This window comes from Lonchura striata, chromosome 19 (assembly GCF_046129695.1).
Source record: "Lonchura striata isolate bLonStr1 chromosome 19, bLonStr1.mat, whole genome shotgun sequence".
Taxonomy (NCBI): domain Eukaryota; kingdom Metazoa; phylum Chordata; class Aves; order Passeriformes; family Estrildidae; genus Lonchura; species Lonchura striata.
Window position 1 is genome coordinate 5167789 of NC_134621.1, and position 23770 is coordinate 5191558.

Genomic DNA, 23770 nt, shown 5'->3' on the forward strand with positions numbered 1-23770 from the left:
CAGGCACAGAAGTGAGTTCAAGTTTCCAGTTTTTAATCCTAATGTTACCTCTAACCTCTTACTGCCCCTATGCCTCCATTTTCCCAACTGTAAAATGAGCAGAGGTACATAATTCATCCCCAAACTCCCTGTAAAGCCCTGCTGTAAAGATAGGCTAGATATCTGTTCATCAGCAGGTATTCTTTGTCTCCTGATGAGACCAGCAGACTCACATCAGGAGAATATGAAGCCTAGTCAGGGTTGGCTGGCACTATCCTTGATAACATTTGTTCCTTGGATAGCACTGACAATGTCAGAACTTGCCAAAAGCCATCTCTTTAATAAACTCTTTTGGCAACCAAGCAACAACAGAGTCAGCTCTGTATTTCCACCTCCTCAGCAAACAGGACTGGGGAAATATTCTCATGCTCTCTAAGAATTAAGTGTCTATTGACAGCTCTGATTTCTTCATGTCTGTTCATCCAGTTCCTCCTCACCTATCAGCCTGGCAAGCTCACAGAGGCCCCAGGGCACATGGACAGGCAGCACAGCATTGTGAGTCTCCTGCAGGGCGATGTTGCAGAGGTGGTCGGAGAAGCGGCACAGCCGCTCAGTCACGCCGGCGTTGCACAGGTTGAGCAGCACGTTCAGGCCCAGAGGCTTGAGGGAATTCAGGTGCATGTGCCAGTTGGAGTCATCAAACTGGATGCAGGAGGGGTTCTGCTGGTCTTGGGACAGGCTGAGCATCTCCAGGTGGTAGTCACACACAAAGTCTTCAGCCTCACAAGCCAACACTTCGCTGTCCCCAACAACCTGGTCCAACAGGCAGAGAAACTGTAGTTTGCTACAGTGAATATAGCTTGAGCCTAGAATCTTGCAGGGATTAAATTCCCCAACAGTGGGGACTCTATGGGTTTGAGTTTGTGTTATGGCTCCACAAAAGCCTACTTGTGTGCCTCTCCAGTAAGTCTTACCTGAGTATGTTCCTCCTCTCCACCCTCTGTGTCCTTGCTAAAGCTCACATTGGATCCAGAGGGATGTTTGCTTCTGCTGTTTGGCTTTCGGTGGGCAGAGGCCTCAGGAGCCTTTGGAGCATCACCAGACCAGTTGTTCCTCTCCTGTTCATTGGCCATGTGCACTGTGTCTGCCAGGGGGCCAGAGAGCAAAGCATCTCTTTCATGGGGCTGTGGGAGACCAAGAGAGCAAAGGGTGGTGATTCAGCAGTTGAACACAAGGCACTGCTGATTCACCTGCTGCTTCAGGACTCCTGTAGAAAAGGATCTTAGCTTGCTTCTTCATCTTTAAGCAAAGAATTATGGCACAGGACTTCTCTACAAAGCCCCTCTATAATATCACATTGTGTGTCAGTCAAACTATGATTGCAGCCAACACATTAAATTATGGACCAAGGATCACTCACCTCATCTTCCATCTCAGGATGGCAGAAGGACCGTGTGGAAAGCTCATCAGTCAGGTCTTCGTGGCTGTCATGAGGTGGTTCCACCTTCCCACTGAAGAACAGAACAGTCTCTGGACTGGGGTTTGGCCAGGAAAGAATCCCCTGCTTGTCTACACAGCAGAGCACCTAGAACATCCCACAACACCCCCAGGAAAGAAAAATCTTAGTGAAAACATCTGTGTTCATGCATAGTTGTAAATATCATGACATTAATAAACACATGGGAGGATAGACAAGTCTCTCCTTTATCAACTTTTTCTCTTAAAAAACTGCACCTAATAACTCTCCAAGAAATCAAATAATTCCTTACTCTAATAAGATTGATGGATTGTTTAACACCAATTTCACTTCAGCATATTACAAAACTAAGCATGAAGACCAAAGGAAGGAAGCAACTATTCAACCTATTTCACTACCTAGAACCCAAAACAGCTGGTTCTTGCACAGGAATAAAGAGGATAATTTAACCAGAACCAGAGCTGGAAGATACAGACATCCTGTCAGATGTCACAGAGTACCTCAAACCATTGTTTTAGCCTGTAAATGTGCTTGGACATGACAAGACAGTTATAAACTCTTCTACAGAGACAGGTGCCTGAAGGGTTTCTAATTCCAGCACAGTGAACTGATTGCAGTTTGTGCTCAGGGAAGGATAACATGAATGATGCAAATGAAGCATCCTCAAAGGGCTCCTCTTTCTGACAACCCAGCAATACTCACAGTGACAGATCCCAGACTGTGGAGCAAGCTGGAAGTGAAGCTCAGAGTTGGGGATTTGCCTTTTAAAACACAGAGGAAGTGGCTCCAGATACAGCGTATCATTTCCTGAGGAGGGAAGCAGAGGACATCAGCCAGTTAGAGACTCACTCAGTGGAAGATGAAGGGAGAGAAGGAAAAAAGGGAGTATGACATTACCTGCTTTCACTTTCAACACAGGGATATACTGTAAGATAAACATCAGTCTCTGTGGGAACCTGTTACCTGATACAGTGCTGGTGTTCTCCAGGGAAAAGCATTTATTCCCCTTTCTACTGATTGCTAACAGTCAGTCTGATTGTTGAATTGAGAATTTACTGAAACTACCTCTTGTCTATCCAAAACCATGGAAATGAATTCTGAAGTGAGTTCATTTTGAGTGAATTAGTTGTCACCTCTTGGTGTTTTTATCCTGAAGTAACTCAGCCCCTTGGATTGTGGAGTTTGAGGCCTTTCAGTTCCCACCACCATGCTGCAAATCAGGTAAAGAACGGGGTCCCTGTGGTGAGGCGACTTGTTCAAGGTTACTTACTGAGGCAATGATAGCATCAGAAACAAAGTCAAAGTGCCCTGACTACTCCATTTTTGCTAAAGAATTTTAATGGAGCAGAGAGAAGGGGATATTTTGCAAAATTAGGATGTCCAGTTGGAACCCTTCATTTTCTACACAGACATGTTTCAGAGGGAGTCTGGATGGCAGCAATCAATCCAAGCACCAGAGGTGTGTGTTTTCCTCTGGCAGTCCTAAAGCCAGCAAAACCATGATTGAATTACTGTGTTATTTTACTGTTTTTTTAGCTGACATTCTGGAATACTGTGACTGCAGAGCACTTCACCCAAAGTTCCTCAAATTATGCTCCCTTGATCCTATTGGTTAGTACAGCAGTAAGCTCAAATGAAAAACAATACAGAGCTATCACCAAGAAAAAAAAAAAAGTTCTTATTTAAACCAGTTTCTTCTAAGCAAAAATGTTACAAAAGTTAAGAAACAGATCTCCTCAACAAGGTCATCTAAAATCACTGCCATTTAATATCTGAAAAACATCTCAGCTATATGATGAACTGGCACAGAAAGGCACCAAAATATCCAGCAAAAGAAACACAAGTGTGCAATTCTCTGAGTGTCTGGGAGCAAGGAGACAGGAATTGATTCTTATCACATCAAGGGATTTTTAATAACTCCTGGAGTCCATCTGCCTCCTTACAGAAAGAGGAAGGTTAACACCAGATAGACAGAGAAGGGTCTTTCCTCTACCCACCTGTTTAACCTGGATAATGCAATTTATACAGTGGCCAGAGTAGTTCATTCCCTAGAAAAAGGGCTCCTGAATGTTCCATTGCCCCAGCTTTGGAAGCACCAGTAATGTGCTTAAGCCTGATAAGAAGTCTGTAGAGCAGGATCAGCCTTTTAAAAAGCCTGAACATCCCATGGTCCTTCTGCAGTTGGTCTGGGTGCTGACCACCATTCCCTCTGGGTTTTCATTTTGGCTTGAACAAAGTTTTTTCTGGTACAAGTAAAATACTTCTTTCAGACACACACCATACAAAGTTCATTTTACTTCTAGTCTTGTAGAACAGGACTTGAAAATTTTCTGTCTCCAGGACAGAAAATGTTGATTTCAAACCATTTACAATATTCAGAAAAGCCCAACTGGACTGAGTATTGAGGTCACCTCAAACTCTAGTCAGAACAGCAGTATTTACATGGAGAGGTGGAGGGGAAAGACATGCAACCTGCATGCACATCAAATTAAAGCAACACATGAGTGACAATGGACAACTGACACAAGTAAAAAGGGTCTAGCAACAAGCAGGAGATCAGAGAGGAAGGGAAAGGATATCATGAAGTTCTGCAATGAAGATGGAGGAAAACAATTCATAATAATAGTACCTGAGAAGATACCATCTCTGTGTAGCTGCTGAGAGTGTCCTCTGAAAACTTAGCAAGCTGCAGCAAGAGAAGAGACCAGTTACTATAATTGTGCTCAGAAATGTGCCATGAGGAACATCCTTCCCACAGGATGTGCCTTCAGGGAGCAGAAAGCAGGAGTCCTGCTCTGTGGGAATCACTGTACCAAGGCAGACCAATAATTCATCAAAGCAATTACGTCTTTAATGGACTCTGTTTTTATCTACTTGTGAAGCACAGGCAAAGTGCTTAGTGTTGTACATCACAGAGGAACACAGTCATTACCTAAATGTCTACAGAGAAAATAATAGCAATTAGACCCAGAGGAGGATCTTTCTGGGTGGTTATTTTTAGCTAGAAAGAGCCAGGATTGAGTGATCTGATTTTAACTTATATGGGTCAGTTACAGGAAGACCGGTTGGAAAAGCAGATGCCTGGAACACAATGGACACAGAGGAGTGAGGTGATATGAATGGGATGTGGAGAAGAAATGAAAAGAAATTATAGCAGGGCACCACCACGGCACTCTTGGAATTACCCTGAGAAATTCACTAACTCAGAAATTTTGCATCCAGCACAAAGGTATTCCACACTAGATGTAATTTTAAAAAAGTTTAAATTTAAGTCTATTCATAACCATAAGTGAACATGGCAATTACATTTATATGTATATGAAACTATAGCCCAAATAATAATGCAGATATCTGGCACTTGAAAAAGGATCAGTTTAACAAAGCCAAAACAAGCCAAGAGAAATATGTCAGAAATAATTTAAACTGAGAACTATGAAGGATAACTAGGAACTGTTTAAGAATATTTTGTTACAATTTTTAAAAGTAACAATCCCATAGTAAAAATAAGAAACCAGTTTTGAGTGAAAGGAAAATAGTAGTAAGAATTAACATAAAAAATAAGGGAAAGTATACCAGTTGGTAATTAAAACCAGACCACTGCTTGTTAAAGACAGTGAAATTGCAAATGACATTGTAGGCAAGGCAGACGTGTTAAATAAATATTGCTATTCCTTATGCAGTGATACAATCATACCATATGATAACTATGAAATATTTTCCATTCCAACACCAGCTTCAGAAAGTAAATATGTTTAAATTAGCAGGTCTGGACAATGACTGTTACTGCTGATTTTGCACAAGGCTTGAACTATGGATTAAGTCCCAGTTCAATGGAAGTGGTGCCAATGCCCAAAAAGGGAAGGAGAACCATCCAAGTTACCACAGGACCCCAGACAGACTTTAATTTCAAACAGAATAAAAGAGCAGCTAATATGAGACTAATAAAAGAAGTGAAATAATAAAATCAGTGCCAAACACCACAACTATATGAGCAGCAAATCCCCTCAAACTATTGTGATATCTGTTTTGACAAAAGTACAGATTTATCTGATAAAAGTACTGCTTTTGACATAGACCATTTGATAATTTGACTTGATTCTAAATGCTTGACTAGTTTTCTAACTAAAATATCAAGGTAATAGGACTCATGTTAGATATATTAGAAATAGACAATCTCTAAATGGAAGAGAAACAGAAATTATTTGCAATAATGTGTTACTAGCTCAAGCAGGGACAAATCTGGGTACTTTGTTAATAACCTGAGAGAAAATTAAAAACAACATATTACTGATAGAGACTGTAAAGGATACAAAGTTTAGGCCTGCAACGTAAAGAGGACAGACCACTGTCACAGAACAATATGGATTGCTTGGGCAGGATGCAAAAATGGGCACAAAACTAAGGCTGTGTATTTAGGTGCAAAAATGGAGGTTGGATTTACAGGATGAGGATTCTCAGAAAGCAGTAACTGCAGCTGAACAAAGCTTGGCCTTTTAAAGGAGTGGCTGAAAGATCTAATGGGATCCTTTGTTGTACAAACAAGGGAACACAGAGCAGAAAGTCCAAATTATTCTGAAATTTATCAAAAGCTATTACTGGAATATTTTATGGGGTTTGAGATTCATAACCCTACAGTGATCTTGAAACAGTGGAGAAAGCTAAAAGGAATGCCAAGAGAAAGATCAGAGGTTTGGAAAATATGCTTATAGTGCCTCAAGGTGTTTGAAATGTTTACTTAACTAGAGATGGTAAAAAGGAATATGAGCAGTTACAACAGACCAGAATTTTGATTGACGTGCTCTTTGCTCCTAAATCTAGGAGACAAAAGATGTAAATTTTCCAAGGACTGGAAATCGGATACTGCAGAAATTCCCACTAACACAGAATGTCCATTTTTAGCAGTGAAGGTAAATAATTACTGAGACAACCTATCAAAGGCACTACAAAAGTTTTCAAAGCAACAGCAAATTCCTTTCTAAAAGGAATGTTGCTGCAGTCCAACTGTAGTAATGAAACCTGGGGCTTGTTTAGGGGGGCATTGGTTTGTGTCCTTTCCACCAGTCACAAAGGTCACCTCTGGCCTTGAAAAATTGGGACTCAAACAGCTTGAACTTGGTAGGAAGGGGAAGAAGGTGGAGAAGTGGCCAAGTTGCCACCAAGTAGGCCAAGTGATTGGAGAGGAGAAGAGTCTTACCTGCTACATTTTGAACAGAGAAGAGAGAAGGAAGGAGGGAAACAGGGAGGCCAAGTGACTGCCCTGGTCAGGGGGAATGTGACCAAGGCACATCACAGCAGCTGTTCTGCAGCAGCAAGGATGGAGGATCATGTCTGAGATGCCACAGAAAGAGCTGGCTGGACAGACAGAGTTGTCTGGACAAGAAAAAGGAGAAGACAGGAAAGGAAAAAAAGGAATGTGCAAGTATGAGTGACAGGGCAAATGGGAATGTTGAGAATGATGAAGTAAGGAAGCCAAGGAGCTCTGGCTCATTCCAGCTGAACTGCAAATTGTGATGGGAAAGAGGGAGTTTTCAAAAGTACAAACCAAGTGAAGCTGAGCATGGGTAGGAAAGGTAAAGTGGTGAAAACACTGAGAAGAGAATCTAGAGGTGCAAATGCTACTAAGGGATGTAATGTGACCTTCCTCCCAGGACATGGGCAGCTTAGTCATGTTCAACTAGAGAGAAAAGAATAGTAAACACAGACCCAGGGCCACAGAAGCCAAGGAAGGACAAGAAGGAGAAATTCCATCCAAGTAAGAGAAATCAGAACAGAAGACAAACATAGCTCAGTGCACCTCACCAGCACTGCCACCAGGACAAAAGAAGAGACACACAACAGCACATCCAATTCAGGACCATATCCCACCCAACCACCAAACTCCACGCCCCAAACCAGAACAACCACCAGAAACTGCTCTTCCTCCCTGACCTACTCAAAGGCCACGCCTGCAAAGAACGCCCCAGAGCCTCAGGAAAGGATTGTTCAGCCCACAGGGCGTTGCAGAGGATATGATGTACCTCATTCCTTCTCAGTGGCTACACATCGCCCAGTTACAGCCACCCCCGAGCATTTATTTCCATGTTGACCCCTCTGACAAACTCTGCTGACAGAAAACACACGCCCTGACGAGTTTTACGGCATCACCAGAGCTTCCTATCACCTTGGGATATCTGTAGAGAGGTTGAAAAATTTAAAGCATCTGTTCAAGAAGTAATATTGTACTCCAGGGAGAGTGGAGAACAGCTGGGACAACCAAAGATCCAAGGTTTTACGGTTGTGTGGACACATCTGCTGAATTCTCATTTCACAGAGCCTTTTCATCTCCTGCCCTTGTCTCTGCAAGGGTTTCAGGTGGAGAGAAACCTACCAGTGAGGTGGAGGAGGCCTTGCTCATCTGAGCCAACACTCTGGCTTCTCCAAAGGCTGTAGCAAGAATCCACAGGACAGGAAAGAGCAATGGAAGGATGGGTAAGACACCATTCACCTGAAAAAAACAACCTGTGATCCACAACAAGCACGGACAACAAGAAGTCAGAACCTCTCACATGACACCTTCTCCACCACACTGAGAAGATAGGGATAAAAGGCCAGGGCAAGAAGGAAGGGGACAGAAGCAGTGCCAAACAGTGCACGCCTTAGGGGGATTTAATGAAGGACACCATGAATCAATCACACCAACTTGCAACTGATTTTCCTGACGAATTTGGTGTAAACACCAATGAGTTTAAGGCAAAAACATTTGTACTGCCTTTGATAGGTTGTCTCTCCTTTACCTGCAGCTGAAGAAGAGTGTACTGCCAGGAAGCAATTCCAGGAGCTTGGAAAATGAAGCGCACAGCATTTGTAATCAGGAATCCAGCCTGCAATTCAGAGATGACACTGTCACCTAACTACTGGCACTTGCAGGGAAGGTGTTTTCAGTGCCTTGTAACGTTCTCAGCCCTGGGGAAAGTATGAAAAATATATTTTTGATCTGCTGCTGCAGTTCCTCCCTCCACTCTCATGGTTATGTGGCTCAGCATCTCTGAACTGCTGAAGGTACACACAGAGTCAGCTGCATGAGTGAGCCTGGCCACAACTTCCTGTTGATGGCTGCAGTTCTTCAGATTTACTGACAAAACATGGCTATTCTCAAGGACAAAGGCTTGGAATGAGACTTACCAGCACGATAGGGACAGCGTATTTCAGCATCACTGACTGTACAGTGAACCTCTCATTATCCAGGGCTGTCACAGGCCGTGACAGAGCCATTTCCAGGCACCACCTAAAAAACAGAAAACAGCTGGAAATTTCAGCAACCAAGACCCTAACCCTTCACTTTCCTTGGACATAAACTTCCTAGCAGACCTAATTAGAACACTGTGCTCAGCCTCTGCTATGAGGGAGGGCTGTCGAAAGAGAAGCCAACATCTACAATAAGTGTGTGGCACTTGCCAGGGTAAATTTGCAGTATTGCCAAGCAAATTTCTCAGGTCTCCTCACCTGCTTAGCAGGAAGGCAGCAACAAGGACACAGACAGCTGGGTAGGCACTGTGCCCTGCATTTAACCCACCTGACATTATCAATTATTGGGGTCTTCAACACACGGAAGAGACGATAGATCTGAGGATTCTGAGGTCCCTTCTTCACTTCTCCCCTTGGGGAGGGAGGGGGTGAGAAGGGTGGAAATAGATCTCCAGGCTCCAGAACTATGTGCTCATCATCCTAGAAGAAAGGTCAGAGAGTCCAAAGGCTTCTATTCAAGCACATCTGGTTATTTAATGCAAATTGGCATTTGGAGTGAAACTTAAAATTTTAACCACCAGAGGTAAATTTCAAGCTTTAAACTTTTTCCAACCTTCTTCAAGCAGTAAAATCTTTCTATAGATCTTGTGAGTAGTTAATTAACTTCTACACCAGGTATTTTTTATTGCCTTCTTTTATAATAAATCAGTAGTAAGAAGAAGGTCAAAGCAGACAAACTTTATTTCTGCACATATAAAACAGGATAAAGGACGAGGTTTGTATGTCATATTATCCTACTGGATAATACTCCACTTATATTTAGCAGCACATTACATTTTCCCCTTGACCTGAGAGAGGAGGATGCTTTTGTATAACATTAGTGTCTCCTGTCCAGTGGGTTTGGGAGTTCATGGAGAAGATGCAGCCTAGCTAACTATGCCCTGTCCTTGACTGAACTGGAATTTCAAGCTATTTTCAAGGTCAGAAGAAACCAGACACTCCAATAATTTGTACTCTGGGAATTAGACTATTAGCAAGAAAAAAAAAATGTTACAGGCCAGGGAAATTAGACAAGCAAGTTACCTTAATCCCTCTCAGAGAAGCAAATGATTCCTGGCCTGGCCTCAAAGCCACAACATCTCCTTCTACCAAGAGGCTCACGGGCAGGTTGACAAGATGCCCATCCCTGTAGGCCCAGTGAAGGGACCAGGATGGGGCATAAGGCATGTGAAGGTCAGGGTACATGGAGTCTGGCCATTTCACCTCTTTGCCAAGTGTATCTGAAAGCACAAAGTATGAAAGATTGAAGTGGTAGCAATTCTGGATTTACATCCTGTAGCAGTTGTAAGTCCCCTAATGCTAAGCTCAGCCCATTCCCATGATCTTTTATCATCTCTCTCTTCCTCCTTGATGGCTTTTCCCTTCTCTCTCCACTCAGTATTAACAGCTAAACAGTCATTTAAAAACCTGTACAACAGAAATGCTAAAGGCTGTCCTTAAAACTGCCCCACTGAAAAGAACTGCCCCCTCAGGTCCCAGAGCCCCCATTGAGACGATGCTCATGAACAGCAATTTATTTACTTCTGCTCTGTGTTGTGGTACAACCCCACGTGTTCTCCCCTCCTCATCTGCTGCAAGGCAGATATTTTTATAAGGACATGAGGATTTGAATTACTCCAAAGCACAGCCATAACAGACGCCCACATGCTAACACACAGCTTGGAAGCACACGGCCACATGACAGCTCAAAATAACTATTTTACAGGACAAGCATGAGGAGAACACACCTCCCACAGCCTGTTTTTGTGCAACAAGGAGGAAGGTTAGCAAGATTAATTAGAAATGCATGTGATCAGGTCTGGGGAAAGATTCAATGGGAGGAAAACACAAGTGCAAATGGGACAGGTGAAGGAGACCTCACCATTTATCTTATCAATGATGGTCTGAAGCCTCCTCTCCACCTCTCTGCACTTCAGCCTCTCTTGACGCCCGATCATGAGGAGATCCAAGAGGAGCAGGAGGAAGAGTGCCAGTGCATTGACTATCTCAGCACCTTGGCTTCACACAGCAAAACAGGAGGAAGCAGAATGCACATGAAGTTTGAGTAAACAAGCAGAATACACTGCCAGACACCCACAGAGATAAACACACAACTGCCTGGTTGTTTATTCCCACAGCTCACAGATTTACGGCTCAAAAAGAAACGCATGATCACACTTCTTTAGGATAAAGACACCAAAGAGGTCTGAAAGGACACATCTCAATTAAAAAATACTTTACAAATATGGTCAATGCATGTATAGCACACTAACTTCTCCCATGAGCCACTAATTTCTCCAGTTTCAAATTACTTCCTAACTATCATAATGCCTTAGGAGTCTTAAAGATCTAGGAATGATGTAGAAAAAAAACCTACAGCCTCTCCTATTAGAAGTAGAATTAATTTGGCTGTTATTCTGTGAAAGGGATTGATAGGAAATTACCAGTGTGAGTATGCTGACATCTAGATATCTAGATAGAATGAGGGACAACATTAATGTCAATCACAGACAGTTCTAAGATTATATAAAACCACCACCCTGCTTCAGTTAAGCATCACAGGAAGCTTTGCTCACCTCCCCTGTGGCTGGCTCCCATAGCAGCACAGCAGCAACAGCACTGCCAGCAGCATCAGAGATGCACCAGGCCAGTGGAAGCAGGAGCAGCGGTTGCCATGGTACAGGAAACTGCTCCTCCACACCTCCTGCAAAGGGAGAGCAGCAGACAGTCAGCACTCATGGAATACAGAGCCAGACGTTTGGAAAAACAGTGAGAAAGGGTGAAGACAGCAGCTGGTGCTCCAGGGAGAAGAGAACTTTGCAAAACCCCTGAACATGATACAGAGCATCCCAGATCCATTGTGTGAATCCTTCAGCACCAATGGATATTCAGCTGGTGAGTCTGGGTGAACACTCTGTTTTTCTGTTGATTGGAAGAATGAAAAGGCATCTGTGCCAGGCTGTCCCATTGTCACTGACAAACCAAGGAACACTTTTAAGCACTGTGCATAAACACCGGCACTTTGTATTCAACACACATCCCAGGCAAACATGGTGGACAAGGGGAGACTGTTGAGCTTCACAGCTCTTTTATCTCCACCTGAGATGGATCCTCTAAGCTCACTGCCCTTAGTGGCTCTTGAAGTCCTGAGATCCTTCACAGGCAAGAGGCATCTTCCAATAGAGCTTTAGAATCCAGGAGAGAAGTGCTCACAGAAACTCACCCTTAGATTTCTTGCTTTGTTCCCAAGAACTTCAGCAGTTCTACACCTGGACACTGGGGGGGAATGCAGCCAACTTCTGTTTAGCTCTCATCTTTACTTCGAGAAGGGGAGACCAAGTGCCAAACTTGTGCTGTTTGATGCCTCACCTTCCATGAAGACCCTTTTTTCCGTTCCTTCTGATGCCCCTCCAGCAGAGCTGACAATTGGTCTCTCAGGATCGTGAGGGCTTTCTTTGTGGTAAGGCCCAAACTTGAGGTCATCTCATCCTGAAGTGCCAGAAAAATAAACTGGTTAGTGCTTCCCTATTTTCCTTTTAGGCTTTTTCCTGGTGGCTGACAGAGCATGTGACTGTGAATGCCCTGCACTCATCACCACCAGCCTGATTCTCCATTTTCCTGAAATCATCTTCCCTCCTGTGAACTTTAGACTGCAGGCTGGAATTAGAGCACTTAGATAGTATCAAGTAAACAAACAGGTCCTGACTGTGCTGATAAATACTTTATCAATGCATAATACCAAGTCATTTCTGTGAAACAAGATCTAATCAGTAGAGGCTGAGGACAATACAAACAGAGGTTATGCAGGCTTGAACTGGTATCAGCTTGTAGAGACACCAGAACACAGTTATGGTACAGGATGATACAGGGTGAATTTTGCTAACAATAGTAAAAACTAAGTAGTAGAATATCCACAATTCACAACAAGAGTGGTGTAATTTCCACAACTGCTTGCTACAGATTTTTGTTTGTGAGTCCTGCCTCTGTGGCTACTTTGATGCAGAAGCTCCCAGATTTAAATGCTAGGCCACAGATCAATTCAGGACCAGACATGACCCCACCATCAACTCCTCCTTTTACAAGAGCAAACACTGGAGTTTTAAGTGCTGAACTGCAAGGGAGACGTTTGGACTTGCAGGAAGTACAGAGTTCACAGCACTGCTCCCTCAGTGCTCATCAAAGGCAGCAGTCCCAAAGGACTCATCCCAGGAGTGCCATATGGAAAACACTGCCATAAGATACTGGTAACAACAAAGTGGGGTAAACACCTGCATTTCTGGGCAGAAGCATGAGCACTTTCTTTCAAATCACAGATTGCAGTGAGGTCCTGTGGGCACCAGATCACTGACAGCAAATCAACAGGGAAGAACAGGCAGGTGTCCATGAGAGGGCTACAGCAGTGAACTGCTAAATAAAGGTTCTCATGGGCATTTCATATTTTTAATACAAACACATTGAGTATGTACAGCACACAGGATATCCTGCATATAGAAATGTTCATGTGTCATACTGCACCCAGAGTACAGAACTACTGAACACAAACAGGCAGGAAGTTTGTCCCTCCTGTCCCCAACAGTGTGACACAGCCCAGAGCTCAGGCAGGAGCTGCAGCTCTTCCTGCTCTCATAGCCCTTCCCAGCCCTGCCAAACCCACCGTGGTCTCAAACTGCAGCAGGTCTGCTCCTCAGGAGCTGCTTGCACACACCCAGCTCTGCAAGTGCAGCTTGGCTCTGATCTGTTCTTCCTGTTCCTCAACTGCATGGTTTTGTGATGAACATTTACTGGAAACTAATCTTGGACTTCAGACTCATTTGCATTGATGGTTCAATCCAAAACTATAACAGTGTTGAACAGAATATAAATTCTCTTTCAAATACCATCTACCACACACACTCTCCCCACCTATCAGAGACAACCTGAAACAGCAAATTCTGTCCAGCCAGAGTCCAGCAATGCTGCTTCAGCTGCACTTTCACAGAACTAAAAATAATCCTGCTGCAGTTTTCATTCTCTGTGTCAGTTTTAAGAATAGAGGAAGCAGTTCTGTGTTGTTCTTGGAAGCAGCCCAGGTAACATCAGCACAGAACTAAACATAGGAGTGTCTCAAAGACTCCCAGAGGAGAAGATGGCAGTGGAGCTGGCACCAGCCATGCTGCTGCACCACAGAGTGCTGCAAACAGGAGTGTCTGAGAACACCACTGAGCAAGGCACAATCAGGCTTTTCTCTCTTGTCTGACTGCTGCCTGTCTGGGGCAAAGCAAGGCACCCACAGATGTATAAATCCTCTCCAACATGGGGAAAGCAGACAGATAAATAAAACACACAGAATGAAAGGCAGCAAAAATAATAGGGACTTGAACTGAAAAGTAAAGTCTGCTTAGACACTGAGCTGGTTCCAATGGACTCATCAAGAGCTACAGAAGTAATAAGAGGAAAGCTGCACAACATCTACTACAGTCACACAGTGCCTGGAAAGAGAAACTGCCACTGCACAGGCACTGCAGGCAGTTAGCACAAAAAGGCAGCAAACCCAGAGGTAATCTAAAAAGGTTCCTGAAACACTTGCACACCTGCTCGAGACTTTACACAGGAGTTACCGGTTTGGCACAGTGTCAGTCAAGATAAGGGCAGCCACAAAGGAACGTGGCTGTAGCAGGTCACAAAGGACAAGTGCAGTGTGGCAGGCTGGGGAAGAGGAAGAGCAGGAAGGGCAGGAATTGTTAAACACCTATCCTGACACTTGGAACATGGAGCATTTGGAAAAGGAGGCAGAGCCAGTCTGGTAAACAAACACTGTAATACTGAGTGAGGGTAGCTGGGGGCACTGGGGTAACCTGCTGCGGGTGAGCACCAGGGGAAAGAGCCTGGGACCCAAATGAAAGGGGCAGGCAAGAAGAGCCACCATGAGCTCCTGGCAAGGGGCAGCTCCAGGTTTTCAAAACGATGCCCTGCTAAGTCATCAACTGCTAATAAGGCATTTTTCAAATGCCCTTAAGTAAACCTTTCCAGCCTTTCATCAGCTGCAAGTGCTCTTCCTGCCACAAACCAGGAAGCGAGCACCCCAGGGTGAAGAAGCCGTTCACAGGAGGTGTCAGTTCATTAATAAAAAACCTCAACATTCACATCTTTGCTTTGGAAAGTTACGCTCAAAGAGAGAGCAGCTAATTTTCCGGTCCAAACAGAAACAGCAAGACACCTTTCCACCCAGCTGCCTTAGCATAGGGCTTCCTCTGAAGAACAACAAAGAAAGAGCAGGCAGTAAATTCCAGTTTACAGTGAAAGCAAACCCCTGATGGGTATCAGAAGGCATTTTAAAAGGCTGTACTTTCTTTTTGCCTGTGCCTAAAGGCAAAAAATCCTAAGGACAAAATGAGCAGTTGCTTCTTCCTTTGCCCCGGAGAGCACAGGAGCTTTTAAGTGCACTAAGGGCTCCTCTGGAGCTGACCCCTGCCCTGGCCATCCCAGCCTCATAGCTGGAGCCAGGTAAAAAGGGGATGATTGCAACCTTCTGCTTTGGGGTGGTATCAGGGTTCTCCAGAGTTGTGATCTATGGGATGGCTGTTAGAGGAAAAACAGTGCAGGACACTTCCTTTGTGCATGTGATTTTATTTTCTAAAGGCAATGAATGTGCTGAAGTGTGGACTAGATGGGAACACAAAAAGATGTGTGAATTTCTCCACTCATAGTAAATATTCTACATGTTAAATTACTGCTTAGCTTGCCTGAAAACATTAGGAAAAGGGAACCTGAGACAGATCTTGCAAATGCCCAGGGTTAGGGGCTGGTTTGGCTCTTCAGGAAGGAAACAAGAGGCAGCTCAGAGGCAGGAGTTGAGGAGTAACAGAATCTCTAGACTCTTCTTTGCCTTGTCCTTTCAATTGACCCTCCAGAGTTTGACAGGGGTAAATAAGTTGTAAAATACCCAGGAGTTTATTTAAATCCATAGCCTTGCCTGGCTCATGGCAAATAGAGTTCCTTGCCTTTCTCAGGGGTTGCAGGAGCATTTTCAGGCTGATAGGTAGGAAAAGTGTGGTTATTTTCTGATTTTTTTCTCCCACAACATGAAGTTGTTCCCAAGCAACACCACCTACCCATGTCTGCTTCCTGCAGCCCACCTCCATCCTCATACAAATTCGCCACTGAGCTCTCTTCCTAAAATTCCAATCTTGTTCTTTTACACCTAGAACCATTTAAAATTACCTTAGAAGTTTATCAGCCATCTCACACTCTCTGCTACCTGATGAAAGACAGAGGTCTTGCAGCTTCTTTCCAGAGAAACAAAGAATTAGATCCCAGAATGTGTACAGAGAAATGGACACAAAATATTGTATTTAAGTCCTCTTATATTTTTTCATAGCCATTACACAACCATAGTAGCATATTTATTTGTTGTACCAGCAAATGTTGATGTAATATGTGCCAAATATTTCTTTAATAATACAGGAACACAAATATTCCCTGCTTTCCAGAGCAAAGTGGGTTGAATCATCCTCCATCCTCTGTGGATTCAGTCCCTTGCAGAATAAGGGATTCTCATGAAAACTGCTGTACACTTGAGTGTAACTGCCTTTGCAAAGACTGTTTAAGTAAATAAGTGAACAGAATACAAAATATTTGCTTCAAGTCTCAATTCTCATAGACTGCAGATCCATCCCTCTGATTCAGAGTGGTTGAAAACCCCTGCAGACTGTTTCCCTCTTTCCAGGCTGCACTCACTAGGCTCCTTTTATAACACCTTTACTCAATTGCTTTTTAGATCTGAACAGTTGGAGGTGGGAAACTGGGCAGCAAAATGTTCTTCCTTTTTCTGACAGCTATTTTGCATTCCTTAGCAGAAAAAGAAGGCAGTTTTTAATTTAACAATGACACTTTGCAGGTGACTAATCTACTTCAAGGATTACACCTCCTGAAATGTAAGCATTATTCACAGGTTCAAAAACACAAAATAAGGAGTACCAAATATATTTGCATTTATTATTGTAAGTTGGATTCTTGTTTAGGGTAAGTCACAATATGGCACAAAGTGGGGTTCTGGGTCTGATCAGAGAGGATGACAGTCATCATATACATGACAAACACACACTTTCTTCAGATACCATTTCATACAGCAGCCTAGTGTTAGAGAGTGATTTATTCTTGTTCTAAAGCAAACCACCCATCAGGATGCTACAGCTCCTATACACCTGCAGCTGCTGACTTAGTGCACAGACTGCCTGAAATGGCTCATCCCTGCTACAGAGTGACACAGATGGAACCAGCAGAGCCAACCCATCAGTCAGTCAGGGCAGAAACTTCCCTTTATTACCCCATCCTTGGTCCCAGTCTTGCTTTCTGTCTTGGTGCTCTCCTGGTTACTTTTTCTAAGAGATCAGACTCCCTGAGTCCAGGCAAGAATGTTTCTCTACTGACCCAGGCTAAATCGACCATCCCCCCTGACACATTCCTAGCCCATAGGATGAAGTTTTGAAAAAGACTCTGGACAGTCAGGACAGCTGGATTCTCTAATTCCTTCTACCACTGGTTTCTGCATGACAGTGGGAAAATCAGATACTCCTCTGTGCCTTAGTTTCTCATTCTTTGATGGGGCTACCAACTCCCCACCAACTGTTGTAATTGTGAAGATTATAACATTCACCAGCCCACATGAATGCTACTGGAAAGCTCAGGAAAAAGAAAAAGTATGTTGATATCTGCACAATTCAGGCAGCTCCACCAAGCAGACCATGCTCTGTGGGAACCACTGCCTTTAAACCTGGACATGCTGGGAAAAGCACCAGAAGGCATGAGGAACACAGCTATTAAACTTGGTTTGAATGCACCTGACATTAGCTTGGCAGCCTCAGCTTTAGCTGTTGGTGGTCTCAAATCAAGTGAAACAAGCAGAGTCTTCAGCACAGCAGTGCCCAAGTTAATGGAGCGAGCAGTAGGCAGCAACTGTCTCCTCCCTGCCCCATGCAGCCCAGGATGAAAGGCAGCCCAGACCTCCCGCTGCCCCTGGACAAAAGAACCCCCCAGCTGGGTAACTGGGTGCCTGCAGGGGCTCCAGTGTGGATGCTTTGAGGTTCGCTAACAGGGCCTGCAGATTCCCCCTGCAAAAAGACAGAGCTGCAGGAGCACAGAGCTCTGAGATGTGGCCAAAGCAGCGCTCGCCAGCCTGAATCACTGATGCACTTTGCTGTGCACAGGGTCCATTTTAATCCATGCAACAGCATCCACATTTTATACTCTCTGTAAAGCACGGAGTAAAGATGCCAACAGGCACAATCAACCTCTCTACATAGGTCATGCAAAGCCCAGCACTTTGCTTCTCCCCAGCAGCAGCCCAGCAGCAGGGAAAGAGGCAAATATTCCTGTGGAAACAGCCCAGTTTGGAATTGTACATTCCTCTGTCCGTCCCTTCAATCCTGTTTGGAGCAACAAATCCCCACCCATAGTTACCTGTCCCACCAGGCTGCTGGCAGGAAGAGACAGGATTTATGCAGTGTTTTGAAGCACTATACAATTATTAAGCTTTAATTACTGTAATTTAGCCAGTTGCATTACTCCTCCAAGTTAGTTCAGAGAGCAGCTAGGAGTCTGTATTTATCCTGGCTTCAACACACAGCAGAGCTTTATGCCAGTGCAGAGCTCCCTCCAAGGAATGCTAATGCCCCCCCTCCAGAGGCCAGCAATGCTCAGAAATCCACAGAACTTCAGTACATCTTTCATCCCCTTGATAGTTTCCTTCCCATCCCCACTTCTTCAGCTGAAGACTTTGGGAACCAAAGTGATGATCCAGCCTGGCAGGTACACTGCCGGACGGATCCCACAGGGATAAGGAGGTTCAACAGTTACAGATCAAAGCCTATAGAAGCAACAGACAAATTTAAGCCATGAAGCAGAGGGGCAGCAGAGCAGGAGTCAGCAGTTAAAATCCTGTGTGGATCTTCCTATTGGTCCTGGGGTTAAAACTGCAGTTTAAAACAGTTTCTTTCCCCCGTCACTGCCAAAAACAAGCTATTCCCTAGCTAAATCATCACTCTCTGTTTCATGTCCTGCCATAACCTCCTTCCCCCAAAACCTCAAAGCTCTTCATGCCCCATCACATCAGGCAGGATGCAGACTGGAGAGGGAGACAGGGAAAGCCATTTTGAAATTAAATGTTAAGGGAGAGGAACTTACTTTGCGACATTTGCCTTGGTGGGGGATCCAGAGATCAGCCTGTTTGAAGAGCATCTGGGCTAAATTCCTGCACCACTTCCCCAGCAACTTGCACTGCTGCTGCTCTCAAAAAATGACAGAGCAAAGAGGGAGAGGGAGAGGGAGCAAGATTGTGCAGAGCCCAGCGCTGCAGAGAATGAGACAGAAGCAGCAGAGTGAAGCACCAGTCTGCTGATTAATTCAGCCTGCTTCCAGTCACACTGCAGATCCAGCAAGGAGGCGGCGGATGGGGGTGGGGGATGAGGGAGGATGAGGGATGGAAATAGGGGGAGAAAAAAGCAGAGAGGGAAGAAAGTTTGCCCTGGATAGCACCAGATGTCTCTGAGAATAGTTCATTCATCAGATGGAGCCGACACAGTGAGGATCCCTGGGCTCACTTCCATATGCATGCACAGGAAGGAATGATGCTGACAGACAGGGGTCTGTGCAAAAGCAGATGGCAAATTAGGTAGGACAAAGTGCTATAAAATACACTACGGGAAGGAACACCTGAGTAGGCATGGAAAAATTGAGACCAAGAGACCCTGGAATACTAACTGCCCCACAGATGACTCCACAGCTTTGGAATCAAGCTCAATTAAAAAATATAAATATTTGTTATTTAAGCAAGTTGAGATGGTTAGAGGTCCCATCTGAAGTGTTCTCTCCCTCTTCTCTTTTTGATAAAGAATGCTGCAAAAGCCCCTCTCAGTATCCCATATTCATCCTGAGCCACACAATCTGAATTAAAAGGTGCACATAAATTCACCATAGCCATTCCTGGGGCTCCACATTTACCTGGGCATGGTAAACAGGAGGCAAAGGATAAGTGTAGACAGGGCAGGGCCGGGTGGAAAAACAAGGGAATAGAAAGGTGAAGAAGGAATGAGCCTTCTCTCTCATTCTAATCTGTTGCAGGGATGCACCTTTATAGGTGAGTTTTTATTTAGCTCCTACTTCAGTGCTGTCCTAATTCTGTCTGGGGCTTCCTAGTTCTGCAGAGCAATCACTAAAACAACTGCTTTCATTCCACACAGAAAGGGGTAAAGAACTGGCCCAGGCAAACATCACCTCAAGAGCTTGCCAAGGATTACAGCTGCCTGGTACCAGACAGGACAGGCACTGCCGAGGCTTCCAGTCTCAGCATATTGTGCAGCTCTGAAGACCATATACAGATGTTAGGACTCATCTACCCTACCTGGACAAACTCTTCACTTCCTTTCCTTTCCTTTTCTGAGGTTCAAATGCCTCATTAGGCACAGCCCATATTCTGCATTTTAAGCAAGAAGGGCAGAGATTAAGCAGCCTCAATATTCACAATAAATTCAACACAGGGTCTGGTTATCACCTGTGTATTGGCACTGAGTTACACATGGGTGTGTAATCTCACAAAGCACACAGAGCCAAAGCTGAAGGGAAGCAGACACTATGTAATTATTTAATGTAACTTCAGGAGAAAGCAGAAGAGAGAAAGAGGGAAAACATCCTTTATCCTTCTGTAGGGCATTTTGTTTCCTAGACAACAATTCTATACTGAAAAAAAAAAGAAAACATACTAATGGCCCAATTTTTCTTTCCTGCCTGCTAAGGAACTACTCATCTACTCCTTTCAACACCAAGGAAAAATGAGAGAAAAAATAAAAGATCAACAACAGGACTGGGTAAGAGCAGACAAACCCTCATACAACATGCTTGTAAGACCTCTTTTTTATTACAGTGCTTGCTGATTTGTTTCCCATGGCTTTGTACCTGTTGGAGACTTTGAATGAAAGTGAATAAAACAACTTGCTTGTGCAATACCAGGATCAATCCTTGTGCTTCATGCAGTTAAGAGATCCCAGCCTCAAAACTCCAACATTGGTCATGGACACAAATGGCATTGGATCAAATTGATACTTCTTGCTTACCCCACTGCTGAGAGACCTTGCTCTAAAGTGTTTTGTGTAGGGCAGTAATTTGTATTATCTAGCTTCCTTCTGATATCAACTGGTATCAGAAATTGCATCTGGATGTGCATTTGTGCATTAAATAATATAACGAAAGAGCAGAAGACAAAAACTTGGGATCTGAAGATAAAACTGGGACTTGAACTAGAAGGCTGAGTATAAAGGCAGGGACTGACCTATACAAAATATTCAGTGTAAATGAGAGACACCTGTGAAAAAAGGATCAGTTTGTGAAAAAGCACTTGGAAGAAGAGCTGAGCTTTTAGAGAACAGCAGGGAATAAACACAGACGTAGTCACTGGCAGGATGAGAAGTGGCAAAGGACTTGGGCTACTTTTCAGTCCAAAGGTAGGACTGTAGCTGTTGTTAGGCAACCTGGAACAAGGACCAACAGTGCTGGAGCTGGAGCAATGTGGAGCACAGACAGCACTGGCTTCCTGAACCTGTTTCCAGGCTCTGTCTGGCCAGGAGGCACAGTGCAGTATCCAGGCTGCAGCAATTACATTGGGACAATACAGCTCAGTTGTTATGGGTAACTGTGGAATGAATGATGTCAATAATTTTTATTAGTTGTGTGGTTGCAAATCCAGCCTCTGTCTAAAGCAACCCAAACTCAGAAGCCTCTCACTCTCCTGTGGTAATCAGTGCTGCTCTCTTGGTATGTGCTGAGAGGTCTTGGAGCAGAGATTCTGGAACCTTTCAGAAGGATTAAACTCACTTCAGAAATACACAGAAAATTAAGAAGTCTGAGGAGGAGAAAGAACAAGATATCAGCACATTTAATTTAAAAAGAACACTCTCTGCCTTTCTCTATGGTGTCTGGCTTCTGGCAAAAACTGGAAGGCAGCCTGCAGTACACCTGACACACTCTAATCCTCAGCCATTCCTGACATGGGAACTTACCAGCCAACTGGAGCCAGAGGACAAGTCTCTCAACTGAGTGACAGATGTCTGTGCTGCAGCAGTGCTCTGAGCACATCTCCTGTTCCAGGAGTACTAACTCTCCATCACACACGTACATTGCAGAGATTCCTTTCAGCCAGATTTGGGACTGATGTTTTCATGGGGGTTCATTTTATTTTTAGCGTTTTAAAATAAACCTAGCACATCAAACTTACTGCTGAGGTTACAAAGCAGGTTTGTTCCCTTATGTGTCCAAGTTCTTCACTTTGGGAAGGAAGATGGATTCCACCTTAGATGGGGTGGAACAAGGATCTGCAGTATTAAAAAAAAAAGAGCAAACTCCTTAGCACCAAATTACAGAATGGTTTGGATTGAAAGGAACCTTAAAGATCATCTAGCTCCAGGCCCCCTGCTAACAAGTATAAAATCATGGTCTTTCCTCAGAATCCAAACAAAGTTGTAAAATGCAGTTTTATATATCTCTGGGGTTTTTTTCATTCCTCTTTAAAAGACTGTGGTGATCTCTCACCTTCAGTTTTAATACCCATTCAGAAAGGAGGGAGAAAAAATTTCAAGAAGACAGGAGAGGAGGTTAGGACTTGAGAACACCATGATTCCCCCTGTAACCTCCTTGTCAGGACACTTTCCTAATAGGCCTTTTAAAGGTCTATTACAATGCTGTCCATGCTGCTGCCTGTCCAGCAATTTGATATGATCTTCCTGCACTGTACAATGGAGAATGTCATATGAGAAAGGTGAGCCAAATATAGTGACCTACAGTGAAAGTGTCCCCACTATGCCCTGCTCTCTTTGGTGTTCTCAGATCCTACACAGAACATACCCCTCCACACTGTGGTAATTGCATCATCTCTTAAAATGATCAATACCAGATTAGCCCATTATGTCATTAACAAGAGAACAAGTAGATAATTGTCTTCATTTGAATATTAACTCCATGGTAATAAAGCTATTTGATATAAAACTACATAGGTCAAACGTGACCTTTGAGCACTCCAGAAGCAAAAGGTTGGGGCAGGAGTCAGCCCAGGCTTTCCTGGTCTAGCACAGGTCAGAGCAGAAACCCAGCAAAGAAGCAGTTGAGCAGGTAAATGTCACAGCTGATGTGAAAAACTGACCTTACACTGCTGTAGTATCTTTTGGTCTAGGTGAATCCCTAACAGGTATTTTGCACTAATGAACAAAACCATTTCTCACTGCTGCAAACAAAACAGGAAGGAAGGGATGCATGGAGAAAACAGAGACAGCCAACAAAAGCTCAGGTGTGGTGGGGAAAGGGACACCAGAGGGAAAAGCCAAGACTGTTCTCTCACCAGAGCTGGCTGAGACCCCAAGTTATCATCAGCAAAACTGAACTCAGACTACTTCATTGCTCTGGTTTATTTAAAAAATCTTTAAGTGAATTCAGCCTTTTAAGAAAAGCCAAGTTGAGGGTCCATGGGAATGGAGGCCCAGCTTAGATCTCAAAAGACACTGCAGGTGTGACAGAGGACACCCCACCTGTGTTGTTCCACCGTGGTGCCTCAGTCCCACCCTGTAAAAGATTTCCCTGCTGACACAGGGATGTGAAGGTGACACAACTCTCAACTTCAAAACTAACCATGGATTATACCACTATATAATAATGCCACCAGGTGAATCTTGACCCAAAATAATAAAGACATTTAAAAGGACTCATCACTTTAGTTCAGTGTGACTGTTATCAGCAAACCTACCTGACATTTCTCCTTGAGGTCCATGGCTGTGCAGTTTCTGTAAGCATGTCCAGCAAAAGGGGACTGCTCCTCAGGGGAGAAAGTCTCCTAGGTAGAGAGGAGCTTGGCTACATTTACCACATCACCATCTGCAGAAACAGAAGAGGAAGCAATCAAGTCTCCCACATTGCTTCCTTTAGGATAAGAAAGTGATGAAATTCACAAAATTCAAATTACAGAATTGGTTTTTAAAAGAAGCAGAACTAGGGAGATGAAAGTCCTTCTAATAGTGCATCAACCCACCCCATAAC

General features: G+C 44.0%; 1 protein-coding gene and 1 long non-coding RNA gene across 4 annotated transcripts in view; both read right to left on the reverse strand.

Annotated features, from left to right (window-relative positions):
• The window catches only part of LOC110484040 (transmembrane protein 94), a 37435-nt gene extending 18339 nt beyond the window's left edge, over positions 1 to 19096 (reverse strand). Inside the window, exons 1-14 of one of the 3 annotated variants that reach the window (XM_021554384.3) lie at positions 18881 to 19096; positions 12089 to 12208; positions 11296 to 11423; positions 10602 to 10738; positions 9764 to 9960; positions 9009 to 9160; positions 8618 to 8720; positions 8230 to 8316; positions 7824 to 7940; positions 4086 to 4142; positions 2159 to 2263; positions 1400 to 1564; positions 954 to 1163; positions 477 to 792 (exon numbers count right to left, since the gene is read on the reverse strand). In XM_021554384.3, coding sequence (XP_021410059.2) covers positions 477 to 792; positions 954 to 1163; positions 1400 to 1564; positions 2159 to 2263; positions 4086 to 4142; positions 7824 to 7940; positions 8230 to 8316; positions 8618 to 8720; positions 9009 to 9160; positions 9764 to 9960; positions 10602 to 10738; positions 11296 to 11423; positions 12089 to 12208; positions 18881 to 18934 — 1948 coding nt within the window. In that variant the 5' untranslated portion in view covers positions 18935 to 19096. Of the gene's footprint in view, positions 1 to 476; positions 793 to 953; positions 1164 to 1399; positions 1565 to 2158; positions 2264 to 4085; positions 4143 to 7823; positions 7941 to 8229; positions 8317 to 8617; positions 8721 to 9008; positions 9161 to 9763; positions 9961 to 10601; positions 10739 to 11295; positions 11424 to 12088; positions 12209 to 18880 lie in introns of those variants that run through there. The other 2 variants (XM_021554377.3, XM_077787354.1) reach the window with 2 other exon arrangements.
• Positions 19097 to 21901: 2805 nt separating this feature from the next.
• On the reverse strand, positions 21902 to 23514 carry LOC144247231 (uncharacterized). The gene is made up of 2 exons (XR_013340948.1): positions 23481 to 23514; positions 21902 to 22059 (listed from the first exon to the last, which is right to left on the reverse strand). It is a non-coding gene; the product is annotated as an uncharacterized LOC144247231 (long non-coding RNA).
• Between the last annotated feature and the right edge of the window lie 256 nt (positions 23515 to 23770).